General features: G+C 42.9%; 1 protein-coding gene across 1 annotated transcript in view; it reads left to right on the plus strand.

The window, feature by feature from the left end:
• Window positions 1–18622, plus strand: part of CEP112 (centrosomal protein 112) — a 398072-nt gene extending 379450 nt beyond the window's left edge. The window contains exons 25-27 of the mRNA XM_041725032.1: window positions 13471–13572; window positions 17233–17297; window positions 18123–18622. Coding sequence (XP_041580966.1) covers window positions 13471–13572; window positions 17233–17297; window positions 18123–18126 — 171 coding nt within the window. The 3' untranslated portion in view covers window positions 18127–18622. The remainder of the gene's footprint in view (window positions 1–13470; window positions 13573–17232; window positions 17298–18122) is intronic.
• The last annotated feature ends 790 nt before the right edge of the window (window positions 18623–19412 follow it).

Here is a 19412-nt window from a genome sequence, read left to right on the forward strand (position 1 = left end):
GTGCTCGGAAATACATAGCAAAAACAAAACCTCGCGGATTCAATCAGAATTAGAAACGACACTCTTTCTGTTTGTTTTCACATATAAATGAGGTAGTGGAAATGCCCGCTATAATATATTTTGCCTTGAGGGCCAATAAGCATAAAGAATAACATTAGTCATAATATCAGCACCAATGTTTAGGAATTTTTTTCTAATTTTAAACAGTGATTTTTCTCTGTCATTGAAGTAAAGAAGAAAGCTGTCCTGATGAGGAGCCCTCAGCCAGCAACGGTTGTCGAGAGCTTTTTTCCCTTTGTGTTTTGACTCTCCACCGTGAATTCTTTTCAGACATCATCAGAATATGTTTCTAGATTTCAGTACATTTTTAATATTAAAGAAATGTCTTCAACTGAAGGAACAAAATCTTCCTGCTCTTTACTTGACCTTTGTTGGTTTGATGTGTTTTAAAAAAAGATCTGGGCAACAGTTTTATAAAGAATGCACTGAGACATTCCTGGAAAAGCACACCAATGAAAATAATAATGAAAAAAAGATTAGAAGAGGAAGCCTCTTGCTCAATCTAACATACTGCTAATCTCCCCACAGTTTTTTAGGGTTGTGCCAGTTTTATTGAAGACAGGAACAACATACCCAAGTTTTTAAAAGATACTTGAATGTAACTGTTTCTAACAGCAATTTTACTTTCACACATGTCCCAATAGACCAAGCCAAGTTATTATTCCTCCCAGTTTGTCTGATTTATAAAAACAGAAATGCCAGTCTCTCTCAGACTGAACATGAGCTGCTCTCTGGCCATGTCTGCACCTGACCTAGAGCAGGTGGGGAGCCCAGATGCGTGCATCGGGTATGTTCTGCTTTGTGCAAACTCTAGCCTGCATAAGAGGTGGGCAAAAATGCCTTTATGTTGGCAAAAACAATCCTTAGGATGTTTTCAAGCATCAGCTCAATAACAATGCAATCTTCTTTTCTTTTCAAATACCATTGATTTCCAGTAAAACAGAGAACCTACCCTCAGGGGACCCACAGTCTAATATGAAGGAGGAGTGCATAAATAACTGTCCTGTGACCATGAAGAAAAACAGAGGTTCTGGGGTAAAGACCTGGATACGGGTCCTAGTGCACCTACTAACTAGCTATGTGGCTTTGGATAGAGAGGAGCCGCTCTTGGCCTGTTTCTTTGGATTTTAATAGCCATAAAGATACCACATGGAATTGGTAGGGAGAGGAAATAAAATATAATATATGCAGTTGGATGCATTATGGTGCATAGTGCATAGAAGACAGTTAGGAATTCTCAGCTGGCCACCGTCACAACAGCGATAACTATTCACTGCCTCAGACTTAGAGGCATGTTAGAGGAGGGAGCAGGTGGCCTGAGTGGACCACTACAGAAGGGCGTCCCAGAGAAAAGGTCTCTGTGAGAGCAATGAGTAGTGCTCCAGCTGGTCAGGAGGAGGAGATAGCACAGAACATGTGCAAAGGCGTGAGGCACTGAATGGCATGCGATTTGGTTGGCGGGGGGGGGGGGGGGGGGGGATGCAAGTCCTCATGGGAGCACAAAGTGTCCTAAAAAGTTAGGCTAAGATCAGCTGAGAAGGTTCTTAGGTGACCCATGCGAACAAGGCTGTCCTTAGTCTGTCAGTTAAAAAAAAAAGTCACTGAAGCACTTTCTTGATGGGGGTTGGGGGTGCTCCCAACATGGTCAGATCTGCATTTTCAAGAAATAGGCAACAATGTAGATAAGCAGTTGAAGGAAAAAAAAAAAGTAGAAGCAGTCTCTCCCTGTCCCTTTTATCCCCTGGTCACTGCACGACCCCCGCCCACACCTCACCCCTTGGCAGCCCCAAAGCATCCCACACACGTCCACCTGGATGCTTGTGGCCCTTCCCTCTCCTGCATTCAGAAAGTCCCTACTCGTCCCACAAAGTCCGAGTCCCATCTCATCACCTCTGTGAAGACTCCTATTATCCCACTTAGAAGTAATCAATCTCTCCGTTTCCCGTCCTTGGCCTATTATGCTTCAATTATGTTTTTATGTAGCTCCTTTTTTACGTGTCTGATGTCAAATGTGTAAGCTTCCCGAGGACAAAAACCATTTGCTACTCCACACAGAGCTACGCGGAGTAATCACCCGGAAACGTTGGCTAGATACAGCTCCCGACCGTCGTCATTCAGAAAGCCTGAATGGAGTCTTTGGATAACTGCACGTTCCCGAACTTTTAATTGAATGAAAATTCCTTTTATGTCTGCTGTGTAAAGGTGAACAACTCATGAATTTAGTCAGTGACTGTTTACAATGGTGTTTTGAAATTTTCTGCTATGAGGTTGTGGGGTCTCTGTTCCCATTAGTTGGGAGGTAAGGGGATTCATGCACAAAATCCTCATTAGTGTTAATTGGAACTGCCTAAGTAAATCCCGGGTGCGCCAGGGGGACAATGACCGCCTTTGTATTCCTATTTTGTGTTTTGTATAGAATGCCATATCTGGCAAGACATGCCTTCTCAAACATAAGGAGATAATTGGTACTTTGAGGGAGAGATTTAACTTATTTATAATTGTCAAGAGTTTAAATATGCAGAAAAGAAAGAGCAGTCATAGCTTGCCTCTTTTGAAAAAAAAATGCCCTCAAACCAGGTCAGAAACCTCAGACTAAATCAGATATTGGGAGTGATCTTTAAAGGTTAGCTGTGGATACTCCCGTAATTTTTGCTTTAAAATAGGAAACAACATATTTATCAACAAACGAATTCCATCCTGAACTCTTTATTTGAAGCACAGTGGCTCTCAGATCTCCCAGGACTGATCCGAGATCCAGGTGGCTTTGTTTCACATGCGGTGACAACATGGGAGGCGAACCATGGCCGTGGTCCTCAGCCCCCCTGCATCTGCCCAACCTGTGAAACCCAAGGCCATGCTCCCCACCCCCTGCCTTTCAGCCCACCTCTCCCACCATTCCTGATCTTTCTCTCATTCCACTTCACATACACCCTGAATGGTGGAGCCCCTGGTGGATGACTCTCTGCTCCTGGGAAATTCTTAATCTCTCCTTCCCCCTTCAGAAGCCCTTCCAGTCCCCAGGCTTCACCTTGCTCCTCCAACCAGGGCTCTCAGGCATCCATTCCTCGCCTTTCTCATGAGCTCCGTGGCATTTCCGAGCACCTCCCTGGTGTGTCAAGCTAAGTGAATACAAACCCAGACTATGTCTTCTCTCCTACCCACCTATACACAGGCTCCCTCCACCCACCACCCCATCTCTCCAGGGACATCGCTCTTCTGGGCATGTGGCTGAGGCCTGAATTCTCATTCAACTCACCTCTCACTTTTATTTTTTACAAGCCAGTTCATCATCGCCATCTGTAATAGGACCTTCCAACAGCCTTGCCTTTGAACCAGAGCACACTCTCATTCTCTCTCACTCTCTCTCTCTCTCTCTCTCTCAACTAGATCACTTCAGCCGTGCCCACTGTCCCCAAGCACCAGGCTCTTCCTCTCCTGAGATTTCTTTACAACATCTCCAGATTTTCCCTCCTAGGGTCCCATCTCCCAGTGGCCCCACCATAAGTGGGCACAGTGTGGGATCAGCTTCAGCCCTGGGTCTAGCAGTTGCTCACTGTGGGCCTGTTTCTTCATCTATGAAATGGGTGTGATATTATCTGTCTCCCATATTTAATGGAAGGATTGAATGGTGTCTTCATAACAGGTGGAAGATTGGGTATCAGTTCCTTAGTATGGTGCCTGACATGTCAGGTGTTTGTAAGTGTTGATTTCTGTTTATTTTCTGTTATATTCAATGGGATGACTTTTACTGCCTTCCATAAATTCAAGATCCCAACTACCTGTTCAGCCATAGCTTTGTTAAGTCATTAGCTCATTAAAACAGTATTTGCTGAGCATTTACCATATGCCAGATGTTCCAACCTTACTTGAGTGTACAGAGAGTTAGATATCAAATGGACTCCAAAAGCCTCACCAGTAGCAGGCTCACTCCGTAAGTCCTCTTGGGTCTTCTATTAAGGAAGTCAGTTAAAAGTCTCAGGAGTCTTTCCCCTTCCTCCTTGGTTGGGGTTTCGGTCCTCTGTTGATGGACACTACCTTTTCATGAAGTCTGGCCCCACCCCAAAGGGGCAGACCCACTCTGTCTCTGAGAGGAAGACAGTGGAAACCACCCCGTCCTTCCCCAAACTGTTCTCCCCAAACCCTTTCAGAGACAGACCTTCCGAGGTGGACATATTGCTTCCCTTTAACTCCTATAAGCCCGGCCCTCCACGTGTCTCTGGCATGCACCACCCCAGGCTCCCCATTCAACCTTTTGCGGTCCCCGCCTCCAGAGCGGGTGCAGGCATCATGATCCTCTCAGGCTTCTACCATTTAATGTTGCAACCCTATAAAAAGTGTGGTTGTGCGGTGGGGGAAAGAAGCCAGAGGAGGAGGCAAACCATGGATGAAGCAACCCCCCCTTTCAGGGCACATCTTGGCAGCCCGGTGGGCGTTGGGGTTTGCCTCCCTCGTCCTCAGCTCCGAGGCTGGCCTGCTTATTCGTAGCCACAGTGCTGATGAAAAACTGCAGGACCATAACAACAGAATCTGCACTTTGTATTTTGGGAAAGATTTGGTGACTCATTTACTCTGGACGTTCTGAAGACCCTGTCGTCTTAAGACAGAGACTGACTTAATAACACCTTGTGCCGTGAAGCTTGATTCATTCATTCACTTGGCAAATATGTGGTGACTTGCTGCCATAGGCCAGACCCCTAGATAACTGCTGGAGCCGCCTCAGTCAGCAGAGCGAGCACGGCCCTACCTTGCGGTCCTCAGCCTAGTGCAGGGCTCAGCCAACTTTCTGTGAAGGGCTAGACAGAAAATGGTTGAGGCTTAACCTGCGAGCCCTGGGGTCTCTGTCCAGATGGCTCATGCAAAGGAACCACAGATAGTAAATGAGCAAATGAGCTTATCTGTGTTCCAATAAAGCTTTATTCACAAAAATAGGCAGTGGGCCAGATTTGGCCTATAGGGCAAAATTTCTTGGCCCCTGATCAAACACACAACATATGTCACAAGTTACTATTCTGCATAATCTGCCTTGTTTCAATCAGGACTATTTCGCTTGCAAGTAACGGAAAATGCAACCCAAACTGAAAAATCTAAGATCAGGGCTAGCTTCAGGGTCAGCGTGACAGAGAGACCCAGTGTCTGTCTCTCCAGTTCTCAGCTCTCCTCCCTCCAGACTGGCTCCCCTCTCAGTCCAGCTTTCACTCGGGGGTAGCAACATGGCTGTCACAACCCCAGAATGACGTCCCCTGGGTGAAGTCTAGCGGATGAGAGAGTTTGTCCCATGACTCTTGGTGACTCTGGTTACCAAGGCTGGGGTCATGTACCCAGGCCCCAAATGATCCCAGCACAAGGGCAATGTGACGTGATGCCTGGCTGGGCCTTATCACATACTCCACCCTCCTACCCCCCATCCTGTGACCCTGGGTGGGACGGTGTGGGGGAGAGGTATATTCGAAGCCTCTCAAATGAATGCTGGAGGGTGAAACAAATATCCACTACATATATCTTGTGAAATTCTAAATGAGTACCTCCAAAGGCCACATTTGTTTATAGGAACTCTAAAATATGGTCTCAGATTTTTCTTCTATATCAGAAGGGAAAGGGTACCGCTTATGTGCGAAATGTCCTCCAAAATTTTAATATTTGCCCATGTTTATTTCATGCCCCAACCTCAGTCTTCTTATCAGATATTTATTCAAGTCTTTGATTCATGGACAGGTTTGGGCAGTTTATTGGTAAGTTTCTGGCCTATGATTATCATACCCATCTTTTCTATGTATGTTGTTTCTTATGAATAGACTTATGAGACCCATGTTTCTTTTTGCCGTCAGGAACCTTTTTGACTACCCGGAGCTGGATTTAGAGCATCCAAACCTAATTAAAGTGCTAGGTTCAGACCATTGTCTTCACCCTCAGGCCACTGTTAACTCCACAGTAGCAGGAAACTGTTCCTTCCTCCTAAACCATAACCCTTCCCAGAAATGAGTTCATGCTATCCTCACACTACAGGGGCTGGTGGCTGCTTCATTAATCAGCCACCCCCTTTCCTGGGAGGCTCAGGTCCAGTCTGCAGCAGGCTTTGCTCCCTGAGGGTGGAAACTGGTCCCTCTGCACAGGGAACCAGAGTCCTGTGAGCTGCAACCTCAGTCTGGGGGAACACCCGTTGGAATAAAGAACCATAAGATAAAACCATGTTGAAGAAGGAGGGGAAAATGAACATTTTGAAGATTGTTGAGAAAATTATGGTTACTTCTACATTTTCATGTTGTATTTTAGAATCAAAGTGCACCAGCTATGCTGCAGAGCACCTTTCTTAAAATGGATCTCTCTTGGCAGTTGCTGTGGCAACGCATAATACCTTAACCCCAATAAAAATGAAATTTCTTAGAAGGCAGAGCATTTTTTTCTCAGCTGCACTAGAGCATTTTTTTGGCACCATCTTTTACTACAGTTTCTTTCATTCTTATTCTTTAAACCACATTGGAATTCAGTCTCAAAGCGATGAGTTTTATATACTCCCCAAAAAGGCCTGTGCAAAAACTTTTTGCTGCACAAAGGCCCATCTCTCAGAAACATCCCCACATTCCGCCTTATATCAGATCCCCCCAGTAACCTTCCTCCCTGTGTCCCTTTCCTGTCCACCCCTTACCTGTCCATCACCACCCTTCAGACGCCCAGCATCCTTTTGATATTTTCCACTTACTCCAAACCACCCACTGCAGTGCCCACCCATGTTCACCCTCTCTCAGAATACATACCATGCTCCAAATTTACCTCTTGTTCTTGCCGTCATCTCCAAACCCCTACAATTTACTCCACAATCAAACTCCGTTTCCTTTATGACATTCAGCTAAGCCAGTTGTTAGAAGGACACGGTTCTGGAAACACTAATCCACAATGAGGAGCAGCATCTGATCATTTCCCCCACCCCTCCCATGTATATCTAATTGGTAGAAATCCAAGCTGGATGGACAGTTTTAAGCTGAGATCCTTTCCTTAAATCATTCAGCATGGAGCAAGGATTCCCAACCTGTGGACCAGAGCTATTGGCGAGGTCTGAGAAAATTCATACATACACACTAATCACTTTAGGTAGCCAGGATACATAATATGGTACTACTGCTTTCCAAATGTAAGTAGAGATTTTAATTATAAAATACAAATCTACTTAAAAGTGATTCTGAAATCATAGAACTTTTTTGCCATTATATACTTTCTCTATCCATAGATACTCAAAAATGCAAAAAAAGGTTTACATGGGACCCTCAAGTTAATCGTGAATACATGCAAATAATTTGCTATCAGGATTTCTAGTAGTGCAAATTATAATTCATAATATGCAATGACATATGTAATGAAATATATATGTATAATCTCCATTATATGATGTAATGATTGCTAACATTTATTGAACATTTACTAAGTTCCACTCTTGTAAAACTTCTACATATATTTAGTCATCTAAACCTCACTGCAGCCTTGAGAAGATATAATTCCCATTTTCCTGAAAAAGAAGCTGAAGCATAGAGAAGTTAGCCTTCCCAGGGCACACAGTTTAGGGACCCAGCTCATTTTCAACTCCAACATTCCCCATACAGAGCCTGGTTTCTTAAGCCCTATACTTGACTCTGTTAAGTTAAAAGGCAGTTTACAAAACAATCTGTCCTTTTGCACAAGGTGACTCTATAAGGGCAAGTCACAGGTACCCCTCTGCAACCACTCAGTGGTGATCGGTAAAATATAAAAAGAGAAAATACAAAAAGAGCAAAGTAAATGGGGTGCCTGGGTGGCTCAGTGGTTGAGCATCTGCCCTCGGCTCAAGTCATGATCCCGGAGTCCTGGGATTGAGCCCCCTACCAGGCTCCCTGCATGGAGCCTGCTTCTCCCTCTCCCTCTGACACTGCCCCCTGCTTGTGCTCTCACTCACTCTCTATGTCTCTGTCAAATAGATAAATAAAAAAGAGAGAGAGAGAGGTAAAATGTATTCAGTGTCAAAAGCAGGATGGATATTAGTGTGTGACCTGGAAACAGAACAGAGCCCCAGAGTGATGAGTGAAGCCAAAGCCGCGAGTACAGGGTCCCGAGCCCATCTGCAGGCAAAGGCAGCTGGGAGGGAAGTCCCAGGAGTAATAGGGACAAAAATGCTGAGAGGACTCCTTGCCAGGGAAATGACAAGAGGCTGAGTTACAGCTTGAAAGCAAGGGATAGGGTGACCCCCGTTCTCAAAACTGAGGAAGGCTGTTGCCTGCCACAGTGAGGGGCTCCAGCTCATCTGAAATTAGGAGACAGTTGCCCCAGATGCAGCCTCCTCCCCAGAGCCTGCCAAGCTCCCACGGGGCAGGACCCTCCGGACCCAGAGATCTACATGGAGGAGTGGCAAAGCCCTATGGGACAGGGGAGTAAGCAGAGGGAGAGGAGAGAGGGCCTGTCATGAGGAAAAGCATCCAGGCATCTGGTGAATGGACAGAAGGAAGCCAAGGAATTGGGTGCCAGGAAGTGAAAGGACCCTCAAGTGACAAGGGATGCAGTGAGGTGACCAGAGGCCAGATGGTGCAGGACGTTGTTGGTCTCACTAAAGGATTTGATTTTGATTTTAAATGTTAAGAAAATTTGAATCAAAAACCAAAACCAACATAACCCATATTACAGCAGGTCAGGTGTAAGGACCATCTCCTGGGGCCACGCAGCAAAATGGGGAGATATTTCAGAGATGGCAGCAGTAGAAGTCTTACTTAGTTCCCTTTTTCTTCTGCTGAACCGACCCCAGAAACGCTCGTTGGATTTTGTGAAGTAACATTAGGCACACTCTTTCCCAAACTGCTTCACTCTTACCGCAGGAGACACAAATGCCTGTGCAGGGACGTGTGACAGGGAAACCCCAGCGGACACCAGTGGCCACTCAATAGGTGGCCTCCCCTTTGCTCACCTCTTCAAAGGTGAATGCCATCTCGGGCACACTGAAGCTTACAGTAAGACGACCTGTGGTTGAGGCACATCCCCTAGGTTGTGTGTATAAAGCTGCAGGCTTCCATGTCATCTTGCTACACAACAGGAAGATGACATATTTGACGTGGTTTTGACATATCGAGTGGTTGACAGTGTCTTTCGATAAAAACACAGCAAAATATGCTTTCATTCTCTTTCCATATTTTCAATGAAATTGTAAGATTTCAAGGTTCACTTTTTTCAACATCACTTTGAATTTTTATCTCCAGAGATCCTTTTGGCTCAAGGCAACTACATATTCTGTACACCCTGTAGACTCTTGTTTATGCAAACGTGTATTTGTCTGATTACCCAGGTATAAGTTTTACCAGAGTGTAACACTAATCTCTAGTATGGATGTTCACAGTCTTCGTGACCCTTTTTAAAAATTAAAGGAAATATTGTCAGTGCTCTGCCTTCGAGGGAAAGGTGGGCAGTCGGTTGCCATGGTGCGGAGCACAGCTATCTTTGGTCACGTGGGTGCCATGTTATACACACACCATTTTCACTCAGCGTCCAGGGGTCTTATTACATTACAGGAATGTCATTGTTTGTCATGATGTCCTATGTTTCCTAAGTCTCCTTTGCTAAAGGGAATAAGATGAAGGAAAGAGGGAGCAAGGGAGGCTTATGTCTATTTGGGGTGAGGTGGTTGAGGAATGTGGAAGAGCAGATAATTATACACAGTGCTTTTAGAGGGCAGTGGGAGTGGTGAGGTGGGATGGAAATGAGCCAAAACAGTCCTGGAAATTCCTTTCCCGAATTACTCAAGTGAGGACAGTCTTTGAATGCTTCTGCCCTTTGTAAGCTAATATAGGACCCACTAGTACAATTGGACAGTGTAGGCTAATGGAAATTAATATTCACACCTAATAATAAGGTAGATTTATATGTAAAAGCGTTCATTTCCCTTAGTAGAAGGGCTTATGTGTCCATTAAATCCTTTGCTCAGATCAGTTCAGTTTCCTCTTTCTTCTTGATCTGTTGTTAGGCCAGATTCAGACCACAAGGGAAATGTGGGAAGGCAGGAAGAAGGGAGATTGGCACATTTAGCAGTTCATAGTTAGTGATTAGGCTATAGATAAGAGTTATCACCCCCTCCTTATCCCCCCTCAAACATATCCTGGGTCAGAGGTGGAGATAGAAAAATAGTAACAGGCGTCAAAAGTGATATGAAGCAACATAAGCTAATTCTTTCCTTCCTCTTTCTCATTTTGCCACATGACAGATAGAGCCTTCACTGGTTGGCCCTTAAAATGTGTGCTTCTGTGGGGGATTTATGGAACTTCTAGTTTAGATCAATATGTGCATTGCATTTGCAGAGATTTTTTAAATTCGTCTTGTTTATAAATCTTTAAAATATTAAACCCATGGGAAGGAAAATATGAGGAATGAATTATTGTTGTCATTGTTATTGTAGTCATTAAAAAAAAATAAAGCAAATAATAGATGAATGTCTGGAAGGATGGTAGTACATCCACCCCCTCCCTTAGCCCCTGCTATATTGGGGAGAGCGCCAGTGTGTAGTGGACGAAACTTCTCTGTTTATGTCTGTGATGTCCTTTTCCTTTTGGAGTGGAAGAAACATTTCAGTATTTGGAAAGGTTATTTGAGAAAGAGCAGAGCATAGTGGCTAAGAATGTGTGCTTGACAAGCAGACTCTTTGAGTTCAAATCATGGCTTACTCACCTCTCTGGGCTTAGCTCACTGGGTTGTCAGAAGGATTAACCACTAACTAAAGCACTTAGAATTGTATCTGGCGCATCAAAAGTACTCAATAAATGTTTGCTAGTAGTAACATTATTAACCTTATAAATAGAGCAAAACAGGTTAAAGTTTTCCATGACTTTTTAAAAGTAACAGGATTCTGCTTGGTATAATGATTTTTAAATTCAGGATCTGGGTTTAAGGATTCAGGGTAGTAATATTTTTCTGGTTGATAGTCTCATTCATAAGTGAGGTAATTTCAGATTTTCCAAGAGCTCATTTTCACTCAGGTTCATTGAAATCATAAAAAAATAAAAAAAAATTTTAAAAAGGGAGGGGGGTGGTAGACAGGAAATGGGAATGCTCAAATCCTCAGTAAAAGATGGAAAATATAGCCTACTGAATTTAAAAGTGATGTGATAGGGTGATCAAAGGGCAGTCTTGCTCACACACCTTTCTCTGCTGTCTATGACCTCGCCTCCAATACAAAGAGGCCCTCAGATAGGAAAAGTGAAGTGGGGACAAGGGAATCAAGAGAAACTATGAAACTTCACAGAGGAACATACGTGCTTGGACTTCACCTCCAAAGTAGTTAAAACTGAGGGAAGATGGCCTCAAGAAAAGATGGAAACGGGGGATGCCAGGTTGGCTCAGTGGTTGAGCATCTGTCTTTGGCTCGGGGGTGTGATCCCGGGGTTCTGGGATTGAGTCCCGCGTCAGGCTCTGCGTGGAGCCTACTTCTCCTTCTTCCTGTGTCTCTGATTCTCTCTGTGTGTCTCTCATGAATAAATAAATAAAATCTTAAAAAGAAAAAAAAAAAGATGGAAAGGGCGCATACAATGTCTCAGGAAAAGTCATCGTTCTGGGATCCCTGGGTGGCGCAGCGGTTTGGCGCCTGCCTTTGGCCCAGGGCATGATCCTGGAGACCCGGGATCGAATCCCACATCAGGCTCCCGGTGCATGGAGCCTGCTTCTCCCTCCGCCTGTGTCTCTGCCTCTCTCTCTCTCTGTGACTATCATAAATAAATAAAAATTTTTAAAAATTTAAAAAAAAATTAAAAAAAAAAAAAAGGAAAAGTCATCGTTCAAACCAAAAGATATCCCAGTGAAGTCCCTGAATCAAGGAAAAAGAAAATCATGTGGACATTCAAGCTAAGAAAGAAGTCTGCCTTCAAACTTCACCATAGGTCCATGTGATGCCAGAGGACATGAGAAAGAAGAGTCACCAAGTTCTTTGGGAAAGGAGATAGGGTTGGGCATTATTATATCCAGCTCAAATGTACAGGCAGTGACCAGACACTCCAAACAAACAAGGATACAAGAAAGAAAGAAAGACAGCAGGAGTCCCTTCTGAAAGAGTTGTAGCTCCAAATTTCAGAGTCAGTCTTGAAGGATAGAAAAATAGAGTCAATAGGCTTGTGGACCCTCGATAAATGTTACCCTTAAGATCTGTGTTTTGCTTTGCATGTGCCTTTCATTTTGCTTTAATTATTGAACTTAAGTCCAAGAAGAGAAGGTGGGAAAAATCAAATATTACACCACTGGGAGAGATCATTTTTTATTATTTCTGTTCTTCCTTTAGGTGTAAATCACAAGATTATAACATTTGTCAAAAAACACTTTGCCAAAGATTGAAAAATCATATTCTAGAACATTTGCCATGGGATTTTAGTGGATAATGAAATGAACTGTTAGAACACATTTCTTAATTTGGTTTAATCTAGGGGAAGTTGGGAATTAAAGGCTGATAATTTTAAATTATCTTCAGTAAACCCATAGGCTTGTCTTAAGTGAGCTCAGCTGCACAGATTTTCATAGTATGTTACCTTATTTCCAGATGCATCCAATGAATCATTTATGGGATACTGTGCAATTCTGCTTTAATATTCAGTTAAGTCACATACAGCATATGCAATAGGTTGTTTAATTCTGTTGCATCTCAGATTAGGAGGAAGAGAAATCAGCCTAGCTGGAGAAGGACACCAAGACACACACATGTTGATGCTCACACTCATGCACCTCTGCATCCTGCTCAGGCACATCCCTACAAAGATTTTTCTCACCCCTTCTCCACTTGCTTCTGTCTGTAGCTTTTAGAGAGATGAATGGATGAGCCACCAAACTTTCCTTTACCAACCCAGGGACCCATCAATTAGCTGAGCCCAGGCTTCCTTGTGTTCTGGAGGGGGAGGGAAGCCCATGAGCCAGAGAAGCTCACAATGGCAAGATACTCTGGTCTACCTGTGTGAAGACTTGGAGACACCTTGGCATAGACTATTCTTTATTCCTATCCCCATCATCCTATGGATTATACTGAGCCCCTAAGTACCTAGCCAGTTTGAGGGAGGATCTTAATCAAATCAGTAGCATACTATGAATTGTCCTCAAGTCACAGTGTATCCACATCCTGATCAAGAAAAGGTCAGCATAGTGGAACATATCATGAGTGGTAAGAGGAGAACAGGTTTTATTTATCAAGTGCTGAAAATTATATTAATGGGGATTTTAAAGAAAAGTGTCCGAGGCACTGTCTATCCCAGAGCTCAAGGGCAGACTGAGTGCCTTTTGCAGTTTGTAACTCTGTTTCCTGTCATTTCATTTGTATTGACCACATGTAACAAACTTACCTTTGTAATAAATAGTTAGTTACTATTCATTGTTTTAAATTTAAAACCATTCTTTCTAAGGAGAAATTGATAAGCTCTCTCTTTTTTTTCACTATAGATAACTTACATACGACAAGAATACGAAACAAAATTCAAAGGGTTGATGCCAGCATCTCTAAGACAAGAGCTTGAAGACACCATTTCCTCCTTAAAGTCACAGGTAATTACTAGAACCAAGGCATTTCCTAAGGGTCCAGGTGGTGTGCATATCTTGAAAACAGACTTATGTATTCATACGTTTCATTGTGAATTGATGCCAGAAATTAATGTAATATCATACATAACATAAAGTACAACTGAGGATGAATTAGGTTTTGTGTTTTTTTTTTTTAAGAATGTTTTTTCTTACTAGTTTTGGAACTCATTGTCTCAGTAAGATTTTCTTAAAAGCGCCCATGAAATTGAGAAGTTCAGTTATGGTTACTTTTACTCACTTTACAGTGTACATTCCAAGACAGCCTCCCCCTTTTTACTCTTGGTACCAGGCCTCCCTCGAATGCCATGACTTGGCACATTGGTGATTCCTGACTGTGTGAAAGTGCAGAGAAACAGAAACCATGGTTAAATTAGAAGCATTTTTATTCTGGTGTGTTTTATATGGTTGTTAGACACAACAAGATGCATTTTAGATGCCGAGCAGAATAATGACAAGGTATTCAAACAATTGGGTCAAATATTTCTTGCTGAAATGTGTAGTTCCTGGTATAACTTACGAAATACAGTGTGAGAGATGCAACTGATGTAAATTTAGATGCTTAAAATGTTTTCACAACTTCCAGCATCAGTTTTCTCCATGTACTTCTATAAATACATTTTATATTTTGCCAGTGCAGTGAGATCGTGTGCTCCAACATGGGAAAGAATCTACATACTCCCATTTCTAATAACTTAGAAATCTAAAACATACTTTTTCCCTACAACAATCATGTTCTTGTATGTCCAAGGATCCTTGTATGACTGAGATTGATGAAAAACAATACCCAGGACCCAGAGTAGCCAAAACCTTCTTGAAACAATAAGAATGAATTTGGAGGGCTCATACTTCCCAATTTAAAAACTCACTAAAAGGCTGTAGCAATCAAGACAATGTGATGTTGGCAAAAGAATAGACACAGAGATCAATGAAATAGAATTGAGAGTCCAGGAAATAAAAACCCTCATATTTTCAGTCAGGTGATTTTCAAATGTTCCAAGATGATTCACTGAGGGGAAAATGGAAAGAAAGGCACTGGGACAGTCAGATCTTTCACATGGAAAAGAGTGGAGACCTCCCTCACATGTTTGCCACAGGTTAACTCAAAATGGATCATAGACCTAAATGTACCTCCAAAAAGACTGTAAAACTCTTAGAAGAAATCTCTAAGAAGAAATGTTCTTAGATGAAGGAGAATTTTTGTGCCTTGGGTTAGGTGGAAGTTTATTTTTAGCTATGACATGAAGCATATAAGCAGCAGCAGAAAAAAAAAAAGATGAATTGGACTTTACTAAAAGTTAAGACATTATGCTTCAAAAGATATCATTCAGGAATTGAAAAGACAAACCACGGGATAGGAGAAAATATTTGCAAATCGTGTATCTGTAAAGAAACTTAAAAAAAAAAAAAAAAGGAAAACACACTTTTTTTCTGGGAGAGCTCCTTGAGAGAAAGAGGTCTTTGTTCTTCATATCAAGACACTGTCTTTCACGTAGTAGGTGCTCAATAAATTTATTTACAAACTGATAGGATGTAATGATATTCACATTAGCTTTTTATCCTGTGTAAGACAGCGCACACAGAAAATTTTGGTTGCCCTGCATGTATTCCCCTCAGTCAAAAAGCCTCTTAATCTGAAGATAAAATGTTCATCATATCAATCCGTGTGCTACTCTTGGCTCTGCTTCTGCCGGTGGAGTCTTGCCTCCTCCACTCCTGCATATAAAAACAAGTACTGCAGGGAAGTGTTACTGTACAAAGGGTTAAGTCCTCTTTCTTTACATGAAAAGCTCCCCTTGAAGTGTGGTTTACCTATTAACTTTCTAGGAGAGCTCCCATAGGGTCAGCTATGTAGGACCTGGCACCCTTCAGGAGGGTGGTGGTGTTGGGTTTTTTTTTGTTTTTTTTTTTTTTTAGAAAAAAAAGAACGAAAGAAAGTAATCTGATATCCACCTGCAGGGCTTCTGTTATCATTCACATCATTTCCCTGTAATAAAAGCCACTTCAGCCTCCTAAAACTGGATGTTGACCCAGAAAGAGTGCTGCCAGCTGCGTTAGGGCCTCAGCATTGGCAGCTGCATGGAGGAGTCGCAGGCCATAGAGTGAGCAAATTTAGTTTGAAAGCACAGGTGCCTGTGTTTTCTGAAAATTGTTGGGATTCCAATTGCAAAGCGCAGTGGGGGAAGGGAAGCCGAATGAGTATAATCCTTGCATCTGTCAACATTATCAATTGTCCGATGGGTCATATGAGCAATTGGATAGAATTAAGACCAGGGTGATATTACAAGTAAACAAAACCGAGGGGGACCTCTTGGATATGTACCCATCTAGAGAAAGTGTGCTTTCCTTTCCTGCAAGCACATTTGCCCTTCTGCTAGCTGTATTCTCTTGCCTAACTAGGCTTCAGAATCAACCGTTGCCATGGTTTCAGTTCAGACCAAAGTGGCAAGAGTAAACAATTCTGAAATGATCAAATGCCGCTGACTCTTGATTACATGGAGCTGTGGGAGCAGTTACCCCCAAAACCATTTCTATTTGCTTGTGGAAGGTGCTTTTGAATTCATACCTGATATAGGTATCTTTAATACTATACGGAAATTTATGCTTCCAAAAAATCAAACCACACTCTGAAGATCTGATTTAAGAGACTTTGCTGAGTCACCAGTTTGCTCCATCCCTCAGCACCCCCGAGAGTGGGAGCAGGGAGTGGTACTGCTCTGAGCTCTGTGCTAGGTGGCTTCTATTAGTGTTTTCATGCCCTCCTCCTAATCTTTGAAGCAGCTGTCATTGGTCCCATTTCACAGATGAGGCATCAAGAGCTCAAGTAACTTTCCTAGAGTCAGGGAGGCCAAGCCAGGAGTTGAACCCAAGCTGGCCTAACTCTGACTTCAGCTCTTTATGGTACCAGTATTGTCTCTCCCACCTCAGGGAATCCCCAGGATGGACTGAGGTTTCCAGAAGACAGTACTTTTCTTTCTACTCACTCATACATTCATTCATGCAACATTAGTGCATACCAGCGTCATACTCAGCCCCATGAAAGAAGCTGGGGACACAGAGATGAAGAAACATCCTTTCTTGTCCCAGAAGAGCTCCCAGGTTTTGTTTGGGGGTGGGGGAGAGAGATGAAAACAAACAACCACGTGGCAGCTCAAGAATTGCTAATAATGGAGCTCAGGAATACAGAGGAGGGATGCTGACTTTGCTTCGGATGTGACGAGTGGTTGGGGAGGAATGAAGGAAGTCAGTGACATGTGAACCAAATAATGGAGGGTAAATAGGAGATTGTTAGCCAAGCATTTCAAAGAGAGAAAATGCCCTGCGCCAAAGGGCAAAAGAGTTGGGAAGCATGGTGTGCAAGATGGTGATGGTTGGGAGGGCGAGACGAGAGATGGAGCCTTGAAGATAGGCTAGGGCCAGATCAAAATGGCTCTGCAATAAGGAGGTTGAATGGATTCTCCAGTCTCGGATGGATTTTCAGGAGGGGATGCAATGTGATCAGAAGTGAAAAGCATAACACTGACATTCAGCAAATCCTCTGCCTTTTACCTAGGGAGCCCCGTTGTTTGCACAGTATTGCCACCTCGGCCACATTCGCCTCTGCTCATACACGGTGTCTTTTTCTAGGTTAACTTTCTGCAGAAGAGAGCCTCTGTCCTTCAAGAAGAACTGACTACATACCAAAGCAGAAGGTACAGCCCATGCTCCTAATGCCTTCTGGTTACTGTGTATTGTTTGCACCTGTGAGTCTCAGGGATTGACATTTAGGTCTTTATTAAAATGCTTACACATAGTATCGATTTCAGGGGGAAGAAAACTTATATTTTTACTAAATAGCCTGTCTTTGAGAAGCCACCCACCTCTTGTAATCACAGTGCTTAGTCAGTATGATCAGAATGGAATGAGAGAATCTGCAGGTGCCTGACAAGTCTGGACCTCACCTGCACAGTCCTGACAAGACATTGTCTTGAAGATCAGTTGCAGGTTAAGGAGACCGTCTTTCTTTTAAGATAGCGAGATGATGCAATTCTTAGTACGGTAGCCCACATCTTCAAAGCCCTGTATCCCCTGGAGGTTTGGCGCTGCTGCAGCTAGATGTTCTCGCGACCAAAATAGATAAACGGCTTGGTGGTGTGGCAACACCATGACTTCAGTGGCCCCCGTGTGTGCTTCTCGAGGATGCCTTTTTAGTCCAAGGCCCCCAGAGACATCACAGGCATGGGTCATGTTTACCTGCTCCCATTCAATCAAACAACCTCCGTTTTTGTGCAGTGAAAGGCCATAGCACTTACTTGGCATTGGATTAGAAGTTCAGATCTTGTGAATCATTCACTTTCCCAAAGATTCCGCTGCCTGGTGCAGATGGGACTGGATCCTTTATGGACATAAGTGATGACATTTTGATATCAAATATCCTTTTTAATCGCCATCCAACTCCTCCCGAGTTGGGACATATTTTTTCATTGACATGCTCTTTAAACTTGGAGAAAACCCTAACTGAGATTTTTGATTTTCAGGTAACTGCACCAAGGCTTGGCCTGAGTGGCACAGGCAAGGGCAGTGGATGTCCTGTCTGAGTGCACTATGGATTTCTTCTAGCAGGTTTGAAGATTTGGATGTTGTAAACTGTGAGCTCTGTGGTATTTTTTAATACTGTAATGTAATTAAGACCATAAACACATGCATCACTCATACACTATGGGGTAGTTTTATTTGTGTCTGCATAAGTTATTTTTTTTAACATTTCTTTATTATTTCCATATTCGCGTGCATTTGGGTGTGTACTGAGAATTGCTTTTATTGGGAAAAGAAATGATTTCTTATAATACGCCTTGTTGACGCTTTTGCATGGAATTTTACCGGTTGCATATAATCAAAATCACGCTTGTAATACCGTATCACAATTTTTAACATGCTTATGTTGTGTTCATGTTCATGTTCATATATTATTAAAACATTATATTTTGTACTTATCAATTTTATTTCTACTTTTTATTGCACCTCATTTGTCAATATAAGTATGACATATTCATGGTATTTTTCCCTAGAAAACCCTGACAATCTGAAATTGTACTCTGGGAAAAAAATACCTTTATGTCATCATGTCAGAGATCAAATCCATAAGCCGTTCATTTATTTAGAATGAAAAAAATCACTAAGTCATCTGATACCATTTTAAGAAGTTGTTGCGTTGGTCTCATCTGACCCTGGGACTCCAGAGGCAGAATGGTGTAAGAATTTTATGTAACAGCTCTGGTTTTATTGTTGCTTCCTCTTTTTATGGTTGTTGTTTTCATTATAATAGCAATGGACGTTCCATAAGAAAGCCAAAAATGAAGGGTGAGGGATGTTACAAGGACACACAACATGGTGTCATCAGGTGGTGGCAGATGAGCTGTGATTGGTCCCATTTCGCTCTCTGAGAATATGGTGGTATTCCCCTGATTGGATGTTTGTCTCCACGAAAATGCCCAGAAGCAGTTCTATGCAGATTGGTCAATCCCACGTGCCGAGGAAATTTTGATTTGCGGTGGTCCAATGCTCCGTATTCTTTTGACTGCACTGTGGTATGTGCCATGGGCCCTTTGAGACACTCTAAAAATCTAGGCCACCAGCAGGGCCAGAGTCATCCCATTTACTGTAACAGGACAGGGCAGGACATTTCTTTACACTTTTTCAAAATTCTTGTCTCTTTCCCACGCCCACCTCTCTTGTCTGCTGCCCAAGGATTAATGACCCTTTCTTGCACTGTAACTGAGACCCAGAAATGATAAGGAAGTAACAGGTTTTACAGCCAATTCCAAAGC

Source organism: Vulpes lagopus, chromosome 12 (genome assembly GCF_018345385.1).
Source record: "Vulpes lagopus strain Blue_001 chromosome 12, ASM1834538v1, whole genome shotgun sequence".
In the NCBI taxonomy this organism is placed as follows: Eukaryota; Metazoa; Chordata; class Mammalia; order Carnivora; family Canidae; genus Vulpes; species Vulpes lagopus.